The sequence below is a fragment of the Colletotrichum lupini genome, chromosome 3 (assembly GCF_023278565.1).
Source record: "Colletotrichum lupini chromosome 3, complete sequence".
Classification (NCBI taxonomy): domain Eukaryota; kingdom Fungi; phylum Ascomycota; class Sordariomycetes; order Glomerellales; family Glomerellaceae; genus Colletotrichum; species Colletotrichum lupini.
This window is the reverse complement of record NC_064676.1, coordinates 4,413,238-4,432,158: the sequence shown is the minus strand read 5'-3', so window position 1 is coordinate 4,432,158 and position 18,921 is coordinate 4,413,238. Positions and strand designations below refer to the sequence as shown.

Sequence of the window (18,921 nt, the reverse complement as noted above, 5' to 3'; positions counted from 1 at the left end):
TAATGTCTATTCATACTTGGCGTTGCTCTTTCCTTCTCATAATGGCGCAACACACCTTGCACGTGTAACCAGCCCATACTTCCATCAGTAGCTGCTTCAATCTTGCCCCTCTGCCCAACGTCGCCTCGACTGACAACGCATTCCTCCCCTTGATCAAGAATTTGTAGGGTAGACTGTTCCAACAGGCCTGCGGCTGGCCATGTCTTTGCGTCGCCACGAATAACCTAGAAAAGCTGTTCGCTTCCTCATCTGAAGAACATCCTCCTTGACCCAACGGTCCCGCAGTAACTTGTCTCTTGGGCGCTTGCATTCTCTTCGTCCGACTCTTCTGACGTACCATTTGAGAAAGGCCTTTTCAACGTCTTCCAGAAAGGCATGATCGTCAATATCGCGATCGAATCGTTTCAACTTGGATGAATCATAGGGTTTGGAGATGAACTCAGTGGCCAGACACCTCACATCGTCTTCAAAGTCGTACTGTAGAAACCTAAGACGGAGATCGTCCAGGTTCTCCGACCCCTCCACTATCTCGGAATCCATTGAGTCAGACCAGTCGCTGATCGGCTCATCTTCTTCAAAGTAGTGAGAGTCGGCGTAGCTTTGAATATGTGGTATCCACTCTGGCCGACTGGAGCGTATTGCTTCCCAAGGAACGCCCCGAAACCACGGGTGGGCCTTGATCTCGGATGCGTCGTTATTGAAAACGTATTGACTCGGTATTTTCTTATAGCCCTGAAGCTTCTCCCAACTTCGTCGAGCATCTTGGTTGCGATACTCGGGTGATGAGAGACGGCTGTCTTTGTCCTGAAGCAGATCGTTGATCAATTGCCGGCATACTCTCGAGACTGGAGGTCCGTCGATAGGAAACACCAAGCTTTTCCGATATTCCTGCTCTCAAAATCAGAGAAATCTACAATGGGAAGTTCTGTCCAAACTTACGAGGATGTTCTGCTTGGTATAGTGACGACCTTTCTCCGAGAGAAACGGCGTGTGCCCATATAGGCACTCGTAAAGGATGATTCCGATACTCCACTAGTCGCATCTACCATCATACTTCTCTCCCATGACCACCTCTGGAGCCATATACTGGCTTGTGCCAACAATGGAGCGGGCCAAGGATCGGCGTGTCTCTGCTGTTCGCCAACCAAGCAGCTGGTCGACTTTTACAATCTCGTCTGCGTTTGTTTCGACGACATTGAACGGACATTCAAGCCCATCAAACTTGGTTCGGAGCAATTCTGACGGGGGATAGTGCTTGGGCGACCCTTCCCGAGATGATCGTCGCCTCGCCCGTCCACCATCGCGGGCGGCTTTTTGATCCTCGCCATCACCGTCTAGCGTAACACCTGTCAGGGCCAGAATTGACTGTCGCTGCCACTTGTAGTAGGAGGTGTCATGGGACCAATGGTCGTCAAAAGCCAGCCCGAAATCCGAGATTTTCAGGTGACCGTCGGCGCCGATGAGGAAGTTGTCTGGTTTGACATCTCGGTGGATGCATCCAAGTCTATGGGCCTCTTCGACGCAAAGTATCATCTCGGCGATGTAGAATCGAGTTCTGGACTCGGTCAAGATGTTTTCGCGAATCAGAAGACCAAGAAAGTCTCCCCCCGGCATGTAGTCCATTAGGAGGTAAAGATTCACTGGATCCTGGAAACTGGATATCAGGGGCACCACCCTAGCCCCGGTTAGCATGGAAGAACAGCGTTGCCCAGCACATCGAGAGGACTTTTCTCACCATTCTGAATTCTCAGAGGCTGCCAAAAAGTCTCTTTCCGCTCGCAAGTGCCCTTCTTGGCAGCTTCGAATCATGTCAGACTTCCGAATGACCTTCATAGCAAATACCTGTCGTCGGCATCGGTCCCATACAAGCTTGACAACTCCGAAGCTCCCTTTTCCGAGGATTTGCAGGGTCTCGAGGTTTTCCAAGTCCGATCCTCGCCTCGTTTCAGCGCTAGACGTTGTTGACTATGCAACTCTGCAGCTGTGAGTTTTGGCGTTTCTTTGCTCGCGGAGGAAATTGGTCTCCATTGCAAAGAAGAGCCTCCAGTAATAGTCTCTCTCACTGGGGCCGAGGTGACCTCCATACTGATCCAGATTTCGTTGGTGCTCGGCGATACGCTGTTCACGTGGTGTGGGACGACTACTCAAAGCATCCTCGAAGTAGGTCTCCAGGTAGATTCTGGCTGCTGCTGCCTTTTCGACCGTGTGGACCCTTTGTTTATCAGAGAGTTGGTTCCAATCTAGTCGTCCCCAGGGTGTGTACTGGGGCGCCGAAGAAAGCTCAAGTTCCAAGTCAGGTGGCGGATTTGGGGCGGCTGGCTCAAGAGGGTGGTTTGTGACGGGCTGGGCAATTGGGTATCGCAGAGGGCGGGACTGTATTGCCTTGTGAGTGGGCTTCCCCCTTATGTCCATGAACCTGTGAATGAAGTTCCTGGTTCTGGTGGACCTAGCACTGCCCGAGGACTGTAGGTCTGCTTTGTGTGTTAGCTGGTGATGGTTGGCCTTTTAGTCAGCCTCTACCCACGTTGATGATGGCGGTATCTTCCCTTGAACAAATGGGTTAGTGGGGTCGCCTGAAGATGAGGACGGGGATTCCAAAGAGTGTGCTGTGCCTGGCCGTCGACTTCTGGACTGAGGTCTGTTGGGAGTGTGTGGTTGGGGTCTATGGCTGTTGCCGTGAGGGTCGGATTTGAACGTGCGACGATGCTGCTGCGGAGAACTTGTTGATGCATGATGTTTACTAGTGATGGAGAAATTAATTGAAGAGGTAGTGAGACCTGCTGGCATAACGACTTGTGATAAATGCGGGATCCAAAAGAGAGGCGGACGAGCAGTCCGGCTGTGATGGTGTTTGGCCTGGTGGCATGTCGTCTGAGAAGATGTAGGCAGATTAGGAACGAGGATATGGATCGTTGTCCTCGGCCAACGGTTGCATTGAGGAGGGACTTGCCAAAAGCAGCTGGACCACCTTGGCCGTTTCAATTGATCGACAATGGGCAAGTGAGCTTCATTCAGGATAGTCACCGGCGAGGAGGCAGGTAAGTACGCTGTAAATTGAGCTTGCCTCAGCATCTCAGGACGTCATAACAAGTTTCTAGGCACTATCGGTTGCCGAGGAGGAAGGCTCGCCGGGACATTCAAGGTAAGAAGTAAGGAGACTTTGATTTTCATAAAAGGAAACCGGAGCTAAGTACAGACCGACCGGAAGAAAACCATCCATGTCCGGTGAGAGAAATTTCCTACATCAACAGAAAACTCTTTTTGTGATACGCCAACTAATGCAGTGTAAGTCCTCGCCTCGTCATCCCATCAAACACATTCTGCTTCTCGCACCCCACGAGGGGACTGCGAATCTTCGCAGATAGCCACAGGTCGGAGACTATCCATTGCGGCAACAGCGCATATATCGCGACTCAGCGAATCCCATCGCCGTCACACATCATTACGAGGGAAGGTCGGCGTCTGGAACGCCGGGGCCCAGCAGGGGCTCGCCATCTTTCCATGGCGTGCTCGCCGGGCAAAATAGGGTAGAATACAGTGAGAAGCATCCTGAATCGGCGTCTCGCCGCCAAAAGGGGGTCTTGCTAGTAAGGAAGCGACCTGTTTACTTAATCTCAAGGAGCTTAACGTCGAAGGTCAGGGTGCTCTTGGCAGGAATGCCGGGCAGGCTCTTGTTGCCGTAGGCGAGGTTGGCGGGGATGGTAAGACGACGCTCACCACCGATGGCCATGCCGATGACACCAATGTCCCAGCCCTTGATGACCTGGCCCTTGCCAGCCTTGAAGGTGAAAGGCTTGCCCTTCTTGTTGGCTAGAAATATGAGTTAGCGAGACATCTAGAAGAAAGAAGCATTCGAACTCGGCGCTTACCATCGAAGACCTTGCCGTCGTCGAGCTTGCCAATGTAGCGGACGCTGACGCTGTCACCGTTCTTGACAGCGCGGCCAGTACCAGGCTTGCGGTCGTCAATGGTGACTCCCTGAACGACCTTGACGCCACCCGCGGGCTTGCCAGCCTGCTTGGTCTTCTCAGCGGAGCCGGTAGGGCCCTGCTCGAGGTTCTTGGCGAACTGAACCTTCTTGTCGGACTTGGGGGTGGTCTTCTCCTCGGCGGCGACGGCCTCACCCTTGTTGTTCTTGAGCTTCTTCTTGTCCTTCTTGGAGGTCTTGGTCTCGTCGTCGGCCTTGATCAGGTCGTCGAGGCTCTCGGCAGCGCGCTTCTTGCCCTTCTTGCCAGTCTCGACCAGCTTGGGGGCCTCCTCCTCGTCGGTGTCGACTTCCATGACGCGCGGGTCCTCGGTGTCGTCAAGGTCGTCGCTGTCCTCATCGGGCATGCCGTACTCGAGCTCATCGGGTGACAGGTCGTACTCGTCGTCGTCCTCATCCTCGTCGGATCCCTCCTCCTCCTCGTCGTCGATAACGTAGTTACCGGTGAGGTGGACGGTGTGGGTACCAGAAACGACGAAGAAAACCTTCTCACCCTCCTGGACGGTGATGTCAAGGGGCTGCTGGTAGTTCTGCGCGGTTATTAGCAATCAAAATTTTCCCCTCTAGACTCGCACGGTCTATTCGCAACTTACGCGCTCGGTGTCGAGAGTGCAGATGACAAAGTTCTCAAGGTCAAGGCCCTCCTCGTCGTCATCGCTCTCCTCGTCATCCTCCTCATCATCAGAGGCCTTGCCCTTGCCCTTCTTGCTAGACTTTCCGTTGGGCTTGGCATCGTCCATCTCCTCGTCAGACTCCTCCTCGTTGACGGCCTCGATCAGCTTCTTAAGGGCCTCAGCCTGCTTCTGCTTCTTGGACTTGGAGGGGTCGCTGGGACCTCCGTTGGGCTCATCATCGTCATCGGACGACTCGTCGTCATCGCCGTTGGCGTCAATGAGAGACTGAAGGTAGTCCTCATCGATCTCGTCATCCTCGCCAGCCTCGAGGTCGTCACCGAAGCGCTGCTTGACGAGGCGAAGGGTAGAGCGGGGGACAGCAGGAATGTTGCCATCAGCATCGGCCTCGGGAGCCTCAGAGGGATCAATGGCGGCCATGGTGATGCGGAACTGGTCAATCCCAAGGTTAGTTAACCGTGAATAAGCAGGAATGCGCCGGCGCCCAGCGCAAGTTGCGACCTGGCCGGAGCCTGTGCCCAAGTGCCTACAGGCAAAGAAACAGGGCAGAGAGATGCACATACAGTGGCAGGGAAGTCGGGGTTGGCGGGAATGAGGATCTCGCCGGCGGGGACCTCGAGCCCGTAGAGAGCGACAGGAAGCTGGGCCATTGTGCTGGTTGTGAAGGTGGTATGTGAATGAGACTAATAAAAGTTGGTGCTCTTGCACTTGATGATTGCTCTTCAAGGAGGTCGAAAAACAAAGACCGTTCGTTCTTGAAGGGATTATTTGGGGGTATGGAAAGACTAGGGAGAGGAAGAAGATGGGGTGGGATTCGAGTGTGAGAGGGAGGTTGTACAGAAAAGTCGAGGTTCTCGAAGAACTTTTGCCTGAAATTTTTTTCCACTCGACGACCAGACCAGACGGAACTTTTTTTTTCTTTTCTTTTTTTTTTCTTGGTCTCGACCCCACCGCTGGCGGCGCTAGTGCTGCCTTATCCTGTCTTATCGGCCTTATCACACCATGGCAACCAAGGCGCAACGGCAGGGAAGGTGCGTCTGGGGAAGGAGCTGCATTGGACCCTTGCCCAAAAATGCCCAAAAAATGCCCAAAACGACGTCTTCACCGGCGCTTTTGTGGACGGTGAGGGCCCTCCACTCGTACACCGCTTTCTGCCTGGGCTCACTCGGTGCTGATGCTGTTGACGAAGTCTGTGCTGCCTTCAAGGTGCCTTCGAGCTACCTTTGTTGCGCTATCAAGAATCACTGTGTGCTTGTTCTAATGAGATCATGATCACAGGTTGGTCAAGGGGTATTCAATCCATAAGTTAGACGATTTCGAGGTCTCGTCATTAGACGGACATAGATGGACGGTATCTCTCCTGCATGTCCTGTAGACAGAACAGCCTCTGTCATTAACGTAGGTACACAAATTCTACCTTGGGAACTGCAAGTTCCTCGTCCGTCTCCCAAACATCTCTCCTTTTCTGATATTCATCATTCGTCATCTTCGACTACCTACCTCGACTTCACAAACCAAGCCTTGACAAGCTGCCACACAAACCCCAAAGCAAACCTCGTCTGCCCCTGCTCATACATCTGGCCCCTCTCACCAACCTCCGCCATCTTACACGCAATCTCGACAATCGGCCCCGGAAAGAGGCGCCTCTCGCTGCTCCGAGCGTACGCCGCCACCAGATCGTTCCCGTTCGTGATGCCACCTGTGAATATGCAACCATAATTTAGCAAAACAGACATAAAGAGCAGAAAGAGAAGAGAAAGAAAAACATACCACAGCTCCAAAGATTACCATCCCGACACCATCGAAACTCATCCCCCACAAACCTCGCATCCGGAAACCTCTTCTTCAAAACATCCTGCAGACCCCTCGGCCCGCACACCTTCCTCCCCTCCAAAACCCCCGCGGCACCACACAAGAACGCGCCCGTACAGACACTCAGCACGTCCGTCCTCTTTCCCTTTCCTCCCTCCCCCTCCTCCTCATCAGCATGTCCCCTCAAAAACGCCAACGTCTCCTCATCCCAGCTCGCCGCCGGATCCGGCCCGGGGACGAGCAGGATATCCAGCATGCCCGGCTGGACCTCCGGGCTGGAGACGTCGTGCGTCGGCCGGATCTTGACGCCCGCCGTCAAGGGGAGCTGAGGAGGAACAAGGTGTTCTGCTGCCTCCGGGGTCGAGTTCGAGCTACAGCTAGAGCTAGAGCTGGGGCTGGTCTTTGCAGAAATGTAGCAGATTTCCACGCTTGGCGCCACGTTCGGGATGTGTTTGGGTATCATTGGCAGACCGCCCAGGTACTCTCTCGACATCATAAACAAGACGTCTACGCAGGCCATGTCGAGGAGCTGACACTCGGACGGCATAAAGACCCCAATCTTGACCATTTCGGTACTGGTGTTTGCCATTTTGTGTGTTTTTTTCTTCTTCTTCTTTGAGTTTTGTCGTGAAATTCTACAAGGTGGATTGAAGCAATCCCTGGATGGGGCACTGGATTCCAACAATATGTTCAATGCGTCCTGGCATGGCTGTCTTGGTATCATCGTCAAGGTATCAAACCCCATCCAGCTTTATACTGAAGCCAAACAGCCTATCGACCGTCCGTCCTCCGAATGCTGCCGTCCTTTACATCGCGGTCCGAAAGCCTATCGGTATAGCCAACAACCAAGCAGAAAGACACTGGGCATCCGGTGGCTGACATTCATGGAAGCTGATTGGGTGTCATCTCTTAACTTCCGAGAGGCTTCGGGGTTCTAGCGGCTCGTCCTTAGCGGTGCTGGTCCGTCCAAAGGATGACCGACCATTGTAAGCTGATTGGAACGGCTTCCCGTCCTTCCAGGTTGGCTACGTTCGTTCAGAATTCTCTCCTCCATGATGATCAATCCTCTTGCATCTATTAACGAGGGAGCTTTGTCCGGGTGGTTTCCTCTAAAGATGCGTGAGGGTGCTTCATGTTCATGTCTACCATACTCGCCATGATCAACTCATAACCACAAGGAACCCATGATAAGTCACCGAGAATGGGTCGCAAGCAATGTATAATTCACGTCAATTTATCGTGGCAACGTTCTTCCTGTTAACCACGCCGTCCAACCCACGTCTTAGCGTCAATTGCCATGATCATGAATCGTTCTATGTACACACAAGATTAAATATTATAGGACTCGTCCAAATTAATGGGCTCCGGGATTCTGTCGTGTCGGCCTCCCGTCTTGCTCTTTTGGAGCCCATTGTCAGCTGTTCCTGCTGGGCTTGTCCCGTCCCCAGCGGATGCAGTCATCTTTCGTCACCATCCCGGCATCTTCCTGCCGCTGGTGGGTGAGCCTCGTCATGCTGGCCTGGATATGTCCGACCCCATCGTTTCCACTTCGTCTTCCGTATAAGCGAATGCACTTGGACGGCTCTCTCGCTCGTCAAGTTCCTGCGTATTGCTCCGAGAACTCCGGTTTGAGGCCCCATAAATCCCCGAAATCTCTAGAATGCCGATACCATGCCATGCCATGCATATCAAGAATGCCCTCATCTATTTACACGTGAGGCTCTTGGGAGCCCCAACTTCTTCAAACACGTAATCGAGTTAAAAACCGCCGCTTGGTGGGTCTTCCTGGAATTGGGCTGTGCGTCGAATTGAAGAAAAAAAATAATGTGAGCCATCGACGCCTCCACGGGGAGGGCGAGGTCCTGTCGAAGAGTAGATAAAAGTTGACACAGAAGAAAATAATTGTCGTTACGCGATTTCGGCTGCCGTGAGGGATTTCGCTCTTTGCCGGGTAACCTTTTTGCTGACGGAGTAGACCAAGTCTAGCGTCCAGAAATGGCACAACTGTGCCTGGGCGCAAGGAATGGCACCGTAGAGAGGGGCGACGAGCGGAACCATTGCGTAGTCAATGAAGTTCTTCTTGACGTTGCGGTAAGAGAAGTTCATGCCCTCAGACAGACCAGCCTCGGTCATCTCACGTTGACGGGACTTGACGCAGATGCGGTGGAAGCTCTCATACAAGAAGAGGTAGAGCGCAATTTCCATGAAACCGAAAGTGCGCAGAATGTTGCAAACGTCGAAGATCCAGCTGAGGTGAGCAACTTCCTTGTTGCCCTCCGTGACCCACACGTACAGAGTAGAGGAAATTACGAAAATGGTCATCTGAAGGGGAAGGAAGTGCGCCTCGAAGAGACGGTGGAACAGGTAGACGATGCGTTCCCAGTTAGGAGACTGCAGTGTATCGTGGGTGACGTCGGAGAAAACACCGCTCTCTCTGGGCTGTTCGGGATCCTGTTGGTCCAGCTGCGTCTCGGGGACGTAGACATCAGAGGCGTCGCCCATGGAGTTGTGAAGCGGACGGAAAGCGCGAGAGGTGTGCTTCCTTTCCTGCCAGAGTTCGACAACCTTTCGGAGCGCATATCCGGAATCGAGAGCACCCCACATATGTCTCATTGCCTGCTTGTAACGAGCCTGCATGTCCGAGTAGATACCGCGGAGACCCTTGGAGCCATCGCCACAGACGTTGCTCTGACTGACGGGGCTGACGACAGTCCTGACGGTCAAGTTGCCGTTCAGCGCGAAGAAGCACTTGAGGTACATGTGCAAATCTTCTCCAATAGCCTCGTTATCGCAGTCCCAGCCGCCGACGCGGTCAACAAGTTCCAAGGGCACGGAGTAGACGGAGGTGGGAGGCGCGATTGTAGATCCGGAGTACAGTCCCGACATACCACCAGCACCCCAAAGGATGTCGGCGACACGGACAATGGCGGGAACACTGTGGGCGTTGCGGTCGAAGATGATTGGAGCCGCGTACATGGTGGTCTTTGCTGTTTCGGGATAGGCCAGGTGCATGGTAGTCAGTAAAGCGAAGAAGTTGGATGAGAGGTGGCTGTCGGCTGTACACCCCACGTTTCTGTCAGCGAATCATCCTACATGCGCAAAAATTGGAAACATTGACTGCGGCAGATTCTCAGAATCTGGCATGCGCACGTACCGTCAAGACCCGTAATGATCACATCCTTGCGGGTGGTCATTGAATATTTTTGGCTCAATTTGCGGGCAGCCCATGCCACGTTGCTTCCCTTGCCAGCGGATTCACCTGGGATGTCGGACGGATGAATGGTGTAGTCGATGCTGCGGAACTTCTTGACGAACTCCTGAATGAGGGTCATGGCCTTGAGCTCGACATTAGGCTCGCGTTGTTCCATTCCCAAGTAGACCTAGCATGCAATTGTCAGTTTTTGTACGCGTCTCAATCAAGAACGACAGCATTCGCCAGATCGGTGGTCATTTACTACCAGGGTAACTGTGTGGCAAGGGGGGGGGGGGGGTCCAAATGTACTCACATCGTAGCAGCTGCGAGCTTGGGGGTGCGAAGCCAGCACCTCGAGAGTCTCCTTCAGGGTATCCATCTCCTCCTTGTAGTTGGGAACGATAATAGCGTGGATGACGCGGTCGGGTTCAGCATCACCATCGGTGTATAGTTCGGGCTCCATGTCGCCAGCTTCACTGCTAGACGCAGAACCACCGTGGGAGGACGTGAGGGTCTCCGAGCTGGATAAGGAGGTCGAGGAACCACGGCGGCGGTGGGAGAGTCTATAGTCTCTGAGGGTCCTGTTGCGAGCGATCTTCTTCAGCTGGCGGGTCATGTCAAAGACAGCCCAGCAGCATCGGAGAGGGAAAGCGAAGACGAGGATGTGGATAAACAAGCAGTAGTAGGCGTAGATTTCGGTCCAAATGCCAGCGCCTTTGGTAGTCGAAGTCGAAGAGCTAAGGCTATCCTCGTGCAAATAGTTGTGTGCAGAAGCAGCTGATTCCTTTGAGATAACCCAGTAACTCAGACCCAACAAGCCCAGCATGGCCAAGCCGCCGACGCGGCGCGAGGCCCAGGCCAAAATCGATGACATGGTGACGACCGAGGATGTTGCTTCGGTGAGGCGCGTTGCCAGCGATGGAAAGATCGACGATAAGCCGACAGCTCAGGAAGGTCGACGACGGAAGGCGAGGTTGTCTGTCTGTCGAGGCAAGCAGCCGATAAGAGGCTTGGAGAAATGTGCGAAGCCTGACTGGGGGGTGGAATTTGCTCGAGGGAGAGCGAGACCAGCGACTGTAGACAGCAAGTGGGAGAGGGAGAGAGGAATGGAGAGGGAAGTAGGGCGGAGGAGGAGAATCAGGAAACCTCTGGGCCGAAATTGCGAAGGGCACGCGTAGAATTGGAGCCCTACCGGTCGAGGTCGATGGTGGTCTCTCGCGCTCTCTCACTCTGTCTCTTGGAGAGGGTTGAGTGTGGGTGAGGAAGAAAGCAGGTGACAGTCAGGAGGAAGGGGGGGAGGGGGGAGAGAAGAAGTGAAAAAGGGAGAGACTGGGAAGAATTAGAGTGCGTCTTGTCGGATGATATTCACGAGGAGAATAGCGACTAATGGATACGGGGACAGACTGAGGAAGAGAGAAGGAGGGAAGAAGTGCAAGGTAGTGAGAGTGGATGATTTCTTGGATAGGGACCTGGGCATGAAGGAAGAGCAGGAGCCAGGAGGTAGTAGGTAGGTGGACACGGGTACAGTAAGGTCGGGTCGGGTCTGCTAAGCTAAGGTAAGGTGCGGTACCTTAAGGTCCAGTCCAGTCCACCTCAGTGTTCCGCGGGTGATACACTACAGACAGGTAATATTGTAAGGCAGGCCTGGTACGCAGTGAGGTAGAGCATACTGCGTAGACGGTAGACGAGGGGGGGGGGGGGGGAGACGGCAGAGAAAGGGGGCGCGCTGATTTCTCTGAGGTGAGTAGCGGCGCGCCTTGCTCTGGACTCTCACCTCTCTAGTTATCCGTACGGAGTATTCGTACCAGCCCTCTTTCCCTTTCACACGCGCACCTTGGAGCTTGTTTGCGTTGGACCAGACCAGACTGGTTCCAGATGGGACGTGGGGAGGGAAAAGGGTCATTTGTACAGAGTACTTGTGTCGGCCCAGCGCCACAGCCTGACTTGGGTGTGGAGGACCCGCTCCCAGATGTACGGATACCAATATTCTCTCTGCCGCCAAACTTTGTCTGTTTTATTTTCATTCTCACCAAAACAACCAACAGGACCCGCGTATGAAGACGGCTCCGATACAACGCTGGAGTTCTACCGTCACGGACAACTATTTGCACCATCTGCTGAGGCATACTATGAAAGGGAGGTATAAAGGAGGTGCTCGCCGCCTGCAAGATGAGGAGGGAAGACGTGCAGCTTGCAAAATCGTTGAACTGGAGCATTGGACTGCACAATGGGGGTAGTGGAAGCCTCTGGATTGGCGAGACGACGAGCTGGGGGTCTCCTAGCACCGGTGATGGCAGCCGTAACAGACCGGGGGGTTACTAAGGCACCTTGATCCGGAGAACTGCAGCAGATTGAGGTGGTGAAGAGGCGAGGCAGGCCGCAGGTCACAGAGAGCAATGAAAGAGAAACGAGAAAGAAGCAAGAAACAGAGCAAGGGTCGAGATGGTTCCAGTGTGCCAGAAGCCAGACTAGACCAATTCAAGACTACTTTATGGATCGTGATTGGCTCAAGAGAAAGAAGGATCGTCTCTGATTGGCCCAAGCGGCAGGGGCCTTGGGGTATGCCGTGCTGAGGCTAGCGCATCTCGCCCGCTCGCATCGCATCTAGTGGGCTGCCTCTGCGCCTGCCTCACTCCCATCCTCTGCCTCGATAATTGCTTTAGCGCGAAAAGGGACGTGGGCCCATGAGAGCTCGCAGGGGTGGCACGGATACACGGACAAGGTCTGGTTGCCTTGGGAATTTTCTGCGCTTGTACTGAATCGCCCCGCGGGAAATGAGAAGGAAGAAATTACCGAGTAAGCGGTCAATCGCGAGCACTGTGTACGGCCGGGATGTATAGGTGAGTCTGTCTTTTTTGCTCTCTTTTTTCTTTCCTTTCGTCGTGTTGATGATGACCAATCGACATCGAACTACGGAGTTAGCCAGCCGAGTACAGTAGCGTTCGTTGGTTTCGCTTTCCATTGTGACAGCCTCTCGTGTCGATAGCGATAACGATTGAAAGGAAAGCACTGCCATGCCACCATGCCATTTGCTTGTCACGTTATAGTAACTTGAGCCAAGGAAGTCTCATACTCTGCGAGGCTTGGCCAATATTCCAAGCATGAGCGGAGCCAATATTCGTCAACAACTCATTCTAGAGTCTACGTAGTAGTGTAGGCAGTCGAATTGCAGAGCGTGGGAACCCCTTCAGATAGATTGACTGAGCCGGGCAGCTTGTTGTGATGATGAAAGTGTAATCATGTGCGGCGCTGCGTCATGATCGAGTGCGAGCCGGTAATGCTAGACAGGAGCTTGTCGGGCACTGCACAGCCGCACTTGGCGAGTGGCTTCACTCAAGCTCGATTCGAACCTTCTTTATCCTGTGTCATCTCTTGCTTATACATTTGATGCTTCAGCCTTGGTTGATGTTATATTCCTCTTGACTCCAGCCTCAATGCCGAGAGTTCTCTCAGACCACGGTCTTTGGTACAGATAAGGTGATAAGTACCTCCCTGAGAGTTTTTACTCTCTAGACCATTCTGAGCATCATCACATAGCTTCCTGAGAGAGAAAAATTAGCAAGAGCCAACAATCGCACCTTTTACGATGACTGGGACGTAATTTCACAGGATCCCCGCACAGTATGCGCTCTTCATGCAGCGATGCCAAGTTCATAGGCCAAAGACTGCCTGCTGCCTGTGCCTTTTTCCACGCTAAGGACGCTAGAGACGCTAGGGTGCCGTGGGGTCGCTCCTCCCGCTCTGACGGGCTGGCTCGCCCAAACGGGATATTTGGAAAGTACCTCCCCACTAACAATTTTCAAGTGCTCGATCCGGGGGCGTCACAGTGCAGTGAAAGGTCCACCTTGTGCTGCTTTCTTACCGCCAGCTCTCCACCTCACCGAGCAAGCGTGCGGCAGGCAGGGGACCCGTGAGCCTGTGACAGGTACGTACTGCGTACATACATAGGTACAGCCAACAATACTGCGGATGGATACTCTGTACGGATACAAAGTGCAAGGCAACTCGACATCCGATGCTGGATCCCGCGGACATAGTACGGCGCTCCCGCGATGACAGAGCTGGAGGGCACCACGGCACGCAGGCGGCAGGAGTAATAACTCATCAACAATGGAGACTGGAGCCGGACCCGGACCTCCTGAATCCCTTTTCCATTCAAGCCCTGCAAAAACATGCAAACAAAGGAGGTCCAGAGCTCAACAGCCCATAATTGTTTCTGCATTCTCATTCAGGCCAGTCTCGGTGGTGGCTCTGGTGGATGCTCAGGATGGAAAAGGCGTAGAATCCGGCCGGGAATAATCGACAATGCAATCGACAAGCAAGTACTCCGTGTTGTGTACGAATACTTAGGCTTCTGTGGACTCGTGGAGGAGGATTCCTTTTGTGCCAGGTTGTGAAGCTTAGCCATCCTTAGTGGAAAGTCGCTCAGGGGGCGGTGTACGGAGTACGGATTCAGATTACTGTGTAGTAAGCAGTCGAAGCTTAACCTCACCACCGAACGTGGGGCTTTCTTTACCTTATTGTTCAAGCTGGTAGTTTTGAAAAGTAGGTAAGTCCTCACACCTTCTTCCTTCCTTGCAGTCGTAAGGCGCCTGCTTAGTCGATAAGGTGTCATAGGGTAGAGGCTAAGGCGCCTTACCTTACCTCAAGCAGGCCTGGTCTGAATGATAATACCTGAGGCAGATAATAAGTGAGGCAGCTTCCGCTGGCTGCTTTTCTCCTTGATGATTGCACCTCGGCTGCTTCGACTCCATCGATTTCTAATGACGTGCCTTGATCTTTGTCCTAGCTTGCCCACTTTGTCAATCCAACAGGTCAACTTCGTCCGAGGATTGTTCCCGTCAATTTGCGGCCACCAGCCAGGTAGTTCGACATGCATCATACATGTGCGACACGACGGCTGTATCTGTACCCACGGCATCAAGTTCTTATCAGCTGTCAGCTGTGAAAAGCACACAATGACGACCAAGCTACGACTATGCTCTCGAGCACTTGGGTTCACATCACAAGCTCAAGACCAATACGACCCAAGATACCCGGGAGCTCAAGATAGTCGATAATATCATCAAACACCCAAAGCTCGACACCACTAGTCCTTTCTCGATTTAACCAACAACAACGCCTATCGTTCCTACGATTCGACCGTGCGTTGACCATCCGGCTAAGGAAAGATGTCGAGTATTCTTGGGAGCCGTCAACACTGCCACTATCCGCGTTTGCCAGGCCAGCGAGGATGAGCAGCCATGCGCCATTGATGCCGCCTCTTGTGCCACAGTTCCACGGGACAAAGACGGTATCCAGGGCCACCGCCGCCGCCGCTGGATCTATACTATGCTTGCGTGCGAGGACGAATCGAAACACACGGCGGGCAGATGCTGCTGGCGGTACCACGCTATCGCAGTCTCACAGACGATGCTTCAGGTCTGGGAGATTTACCTACCACTGCGGCGCTGCAGGACGCTTCTAGCTGCCGGGACCACATGCAAAGTGGTACGTAGGCACGCCAAGCGGAGCAAATCGTGGCTCAGTCTGAGAGCGCGCACACCTTTTTACACGTCGCGACACCGTCTAATGAGCTGCAGTCTCGCAGTCTCGTAGTGGCCATTGGTTCGTTCGGGGGTGCTTCCCCAACCCCAGCTCTTACAAGCGGCGCTGCAGCTTGAGCTGTCGACAGGCGGCGGGTCGAAGGAGGGGGTCCCTTCCAGCGTGGCAGCTGTGGCTGCCGTCGTCATCCATCACGGCTTTGCTGCGGCATCGTCGTCATAGGGCGAGAAGATGCGACCCTAGAGAAACGAGGTCATGGGTAGCTAGACGACGAACGATAACGATGACCAGCGAAACGCGCCTACACAGGCGAAATTGGCCACGGCATTGGCAACGGGACGGCAAGGCAGCATGCCTGCCAAATGTCATCTCATGGCATGCATTTTTCGACCAGACCTGTCGCACGCTTTTCGCCTTCCAGGGTTCGCATCGATGATTACACTCTGGTAGACTAGCCTGCGGTCGAGGCCCCGCGAACGATATTCTTAGTCGTCCCACCATCGCCAAACTTACACTTGGTGTCATCCTGCGCTGAATCTGACGCTGTCCAGTCAGTCCAATCCAGTCACAGTGCGGCCTTCCTGCTCACTCACCGTCGGACTGGAGAGCCGATGTGGGATCTCGTGGCGTGCTGGGATACCGTTGCTGCGAAATGATGGGATGCTGAGACATGGCCGTTCTCCAATTTTCTTCTTCACGTAGCCTCTACGGCTCCTCTTGATCTCTGCCTGACCCCTTTGCAGAGTCGCAATGGCCAAGGAGATCAAAAATTTTGAAGTCCAAATCAGCAGATGAAAATCAGGCCTAGGTGCTCTGGCCAGGTCTCTACCAGGGCCCCAGGGTTGCAAGGCCGCAAACGTGCCTGTCAAGATTCAGCAGTGACGGGTCACGGCAGCCGGGGCGGGAAATTTCGACCTGCATCCCGTTGACTTGGATGCCCTGGTCACACTGTCCGATATCGACATGTGCCCGACAAGTGCATATCACCAACAATCCATCTCGCCAGTCCAGTCTCAACTACGCTCAGACACCGGGCGGTTGGTCTTGGTCAATGCAGGTTCGGCGTGGCCTCGCGAGCCGCATCAACATCATCAAATCAACGCCGTTAGCTTCTAGCGCATTTCATCAGCCCCGTGCTCACCGCATCCAAGCCATCTTGATATGCTCGTGCTAGCAATGGCATCCATTCATGGCTTGGCTGGTCTCGTGCATTCTACAGACGCCTGAGACGGAATGGCAATGAAATAGCAGAGACTTGAGATTAAACCCGCAACATGCATATAGCAGGTAGGGCAGGCCACAGACAAGTCTTCGCATACTTTGTTCGTACAGAACACGAGAATACCAACTTTGGCAGAGGGTTCACCTTTGGAGGCGGGTGGCGTCGAATGGGCTGCCATCCTTGTACGGGTAGCTGACGGTGCTTATTCCTCCCGGACAAATACAGGCCGCGATATGTCTGAAAGAAAGGATACCGCGGGCTCTTCGTCCGCTTCAGGCTAATTCTTGTATTGTTCGCTGGTAGAGTTGCCCCAGCCGCACTCCGCAATCACACAATCACAAGCGAGAACTTCCTTCTTCCGTAATGAATAAGGCGAGCATGCTGATCCGAGGATTATCGGATATGAGCTTTTGGTCACAATACGATGAGGGAGACCATGTCCATCGGTTGCTTCGTAATTCACGCACATGTCGGGCGCAATTACTCCCTCATCTTAACTCCGATCTTGGCAGAATCGTTCCACTCGCGACATCTAGAGACTCGACCACCTATTCAGCAGCCGACGCAAGCACCGGGAGGGTATACCTATTCCGCGAACCTCCACCATGGGAGTCAGCAATGAGCATTGGAGATCCATACGTATGATGAAGAAGGTCAGCAACAAGAGACGACCGAGGAAGGCGTATTGCGTGTGCCAGGAGCACCTATAGGGGGGTTGCCGGATGGTGGGGTGGGCGAGTACTTGGCGGGCCGGCGTTTGAGATTGAACGTTTCTGATGCTCCGAATCTGACTGGCCGACTGGACCAGTACCTTGCAAGGCAAGACATGGAGTTCCAGGTCTCCTAGCCAGCCGACCGTGTTAAGAGGTAAATGGCCCGGCTACGGCCACCAATATGGTTCTAAGCCCAGTCTTCGGGCTTTCCTGGGGGAATCGGAGCGCCTCCTCCAACACCATCTCACCTCGATACTCGCCGTTGAACCCCATCAACGCCGGTCGCAACTTAGCTTATTGCCATTGCGGAACCTGCATCGACCCGCACTCGCGGATCGCCATAACAGTGGCATGCCGCATAATCAGCAGATGCAGATATCAACGGCGAGAATATCGGAAAAGAGGAGGTATTGGAGAAACGGAGACAACCAAGGGAACGTAGTTACGAACCACACCTTGCATCCACCAATCGACGATTTGACTCTATCGCCGCCCGACGGTCACTTGGCAGGCCTTGGCTTGGTCCGACACCCATCAGGATTAACGACTATGTGTGATTTGCGAGGTCACTGAGCCTTGAATCCACAAGCAGAAACCAGTCGAAATTCAAGTTGAGAACATCCATCGTGGCACAAGAACCCCCGTCTCCCAGCTTGAGTCGAGACATCGATGCGTGTCCGGTGCGGCTGAAGCATCCGATGTCTTGATGATGAGCTAGAACTCAGCGTGTGATGGCTCCCGCAAGCCTCACACCGAATTGGTGCAATTATTGCTCCTCTCGGAAACCTACGTCTGCAAAGTACCCAACCCACGCATAGCGGACGGTTTGCCCTTGAGACACCAAATCCATGGACCAATGTGGCACTCAGACTCGTCCGGTCACAAGTGGCATGTCTCAACATGCTGCGATTCAGAAGTTCGCCCCATCATATCCGTCTGCGTACGCATCTGCCCGTTCACCACCGGGGCCGTCTTGTCGGCCGACGGGGTCCTGTTCTGCTCCAATGCGGGAAACAACTTTGAAACAAGCCCTGCGAGACAGTCGAGATGGGCATACTTTCTCTTGCACAGCACAGGATGAAGCTTGCAGGACAGCGTGCGTGGCCTCAAGAAAGCAAGAACGGTTGATGGGGTGTTAGGGGACCATTATGCCGGACTTGATTCCTGCAGCGACTCGCCGTTCATGTTCCTCGAGGCTTCTCGAAGCATACGGTCGCGAATGACAGAGATGAGGCAATATGCGATCCGCGCTGTCAGGGCAATTTTCGACGACGAAGACTTCACGGCATACTTGCAACTTCCCTTTGCCAACACGACCTGTTTCTGGCCAATCGTTCCAGTCACTCATGAAACGACTTGCCTCAAATGTTGAAAGCCAAAGAACAAAAAAAAACTCACCGCCCAGAGTCTTCCATCCCCGATGACCCCGACAGCCGGACGGATCAACCAACCAGTCACCTTGCGGGACTGACATGTCGCATCATCGGATCCGGGGTGAGACCTTCGGCTGCCCTGTGCATTGCCTCCCCAGCCAACGCGTCACTTGTGCTTCGGCCGGGCGGGCTTCGCTGGCCGTCCGGGCTTATGCCGAATCGGATTTTCCTTGGCAGCCGGCGCGGGTGACGACAGCATCCCGTTCAACAGCCGTCCCCTCGACTTTTCCCGGGGCGCCCCACCCCCAGAGCATTTCACACATACCGACGTCAAACACGGCTCACTTATCTTTGAACGAATTATGTTTTGACCTGTAGAGTATTGATTATTGAGCTGACGACGCCAATCGTCTGCGATGACGTCGTGGTTCTCGGTGGGCTATGAAG

The 18,921-nt window shown here is 53.7% G+C and overlaps 5 protein-coding genes across 5 annotated transcripts; 1 reads left to right on the top strand and 4 right to left on the bottom strand.

Moving 5' to 3' along the window:
* Nucleotides 1-153: 153 nt before the first annotated feature.
* On the bottom strand, nucleotides 154-2,732 carry CLUP02_06093 (uncharacterized protein; the record flags this gene model as incomplete). Its single annotated transcript, XM_049285097.1, has 4 exons — nucleotides 154-874; nucleotides 1,055-1,675; nucleotides 2,087-2,471; nucleotides 2,525-2,732. The coding sequence occupies 4 exons, from the start codon at nucleotides 2,730-2,732 to the stop codon at nucleotides 154-156; spliced, it is 1,935 nt and encodes a 644-aa protein (XP_049142240.1).
* An 872-nt stretch (nucleotides 2,733-3,604) lies between these two features.
* On the bottom strand, nucleotides 3,605-7,018 carry CLUP02_06092 (FKBP-type peptidyl-prolyl cis-trans isomerase; the record flags this gene model as incomplete). Its single annotated transcript, XM_049285096.1, has 10 exons — nucleotides 3,605-3,810; nucleotides 3,870-4,515; nucleotides 4,579-5,118; nucleotides 5,181-5,258; nucleotides 5,326-5,502; nucleotides 5,619-5,727; nucleotides 5,783-5,874; nucleotides 5,958-6,042; nucleotides 6,118-6,316; nucleotides 6,388-7,018. The coding sequence occupies 10 exons, from the start codon at nucleotides 7,016-7,018 to the stop codon at nucleotides 3,605-3,607; spliced, it is 2,763 nt and encodes a 920-aa protein (XP_049142239.1).
* Nucleotides 7,019-8,337: 1,319 nt separating this feature from the next.
* On the bottom strand, nucleotides 8,338-10,496 carry CLUP02_06091 (uncharacterized protein; the record flags this gene model as incomplete). Its single annotated transcript, XM_049285095.1, has 3 exons — nucleotides 8,338-9,485; nucleotides 9,584-9,809; nucleotides 9,936-10,496. The coding sequence occupies 3 exons, from the start codon at nucleotides 10,494-10,496 to the stop codon at nucleotides 8,338-8,340; spliced, it is 1,935 nt and encodes a 644-aa protein (XP_049142238.1).
* A 72-nt stretch (nucleotides 10,497-10,568) lies between these two features.
* On the bottom strand, nucleotides 10,569-15,838 carry CLUP02_06090 (uncharacterized protein; the record flags this gene model as incomplete). The annotated part of the gene is made up of 28 exons (XM_049285094.1): nucleotides 10,569-10,810; nucleotides 10,852-10,951; nucleotides 11,017-11,192; nucleotides 11,246-11,266; nucleotides 11,456-11,561; nucleotides 11,653-11,900; nucleotides 11,950-12,090; nucleotides 12,299-12,576; nucleotides 12,663-12,704; nucleotides 12,806-12,871; nucleotides 12,931-12,975; nucleotides 13,047-13,141; nucleotides 13,230-13,411; nucleotides 13,467-13,538; nucleotides 13,600-13,722; nucleotides 13,824-13,873; nucleotides 13,969-14,082; nucleotides 14,184-14,217; nucleotides 14,297-14,564; nucleotides 14,630-15,014; nucleotides 15,063-15,085; nucleotides 15,168-15,198; nucleotides 15,267-15,320; nucleotides 15,362-15,405; nucleotides 15,472-15,521; nucleotides 15,558-15,617; nucleotides 15,680-15,703; nucleotides 15,760-15,838. The coding sequence occupies 28 exons, from the start codon at nucleotides 15,836-15,838 to the stop codon at nucleotides 10,569-10,571; spliced, it is 3,153 nt and encodes a 1,050-aa protein (XP_049142237.1).
* A 78-nt stretch (nucleotides 15,839-15,916) lies between these two features.
* On the top strand, nucleotides 15,917-18,919 carry CLUP02_06089 (uncharacterized protein; the record flags this gene model as incomplete). Its single annotated transcript, XM_049285093.1, has 12 exons — nucleotides 15,917-15,943; nucleotides 15,975-16,270; nucleotides 16,318-16,372; nucleotides 16,451-16,623; nucleotides 16,703-16,826; nucleotides 16,925-17,079; nucleotides 17,197-17,623; nucleotides 17,691-17,774; nucleotides 17,820-18,142; nucleotides 18,185-18,420; nucleotides 18,477-18,720; nucleotides 18,853-18,919. The coding sequence occupies 12 exons, from the start codon at nucleotides 15,917-15,919 to the stop codon at nucleotides 18,917-18,919; spliced, it is 2,211 nt and encodes a 736-aa protein (XP_049142236.1).
* Between the last annotated feature and the right edge of the window lie 2 nt (nucleotides 18,920-18,921).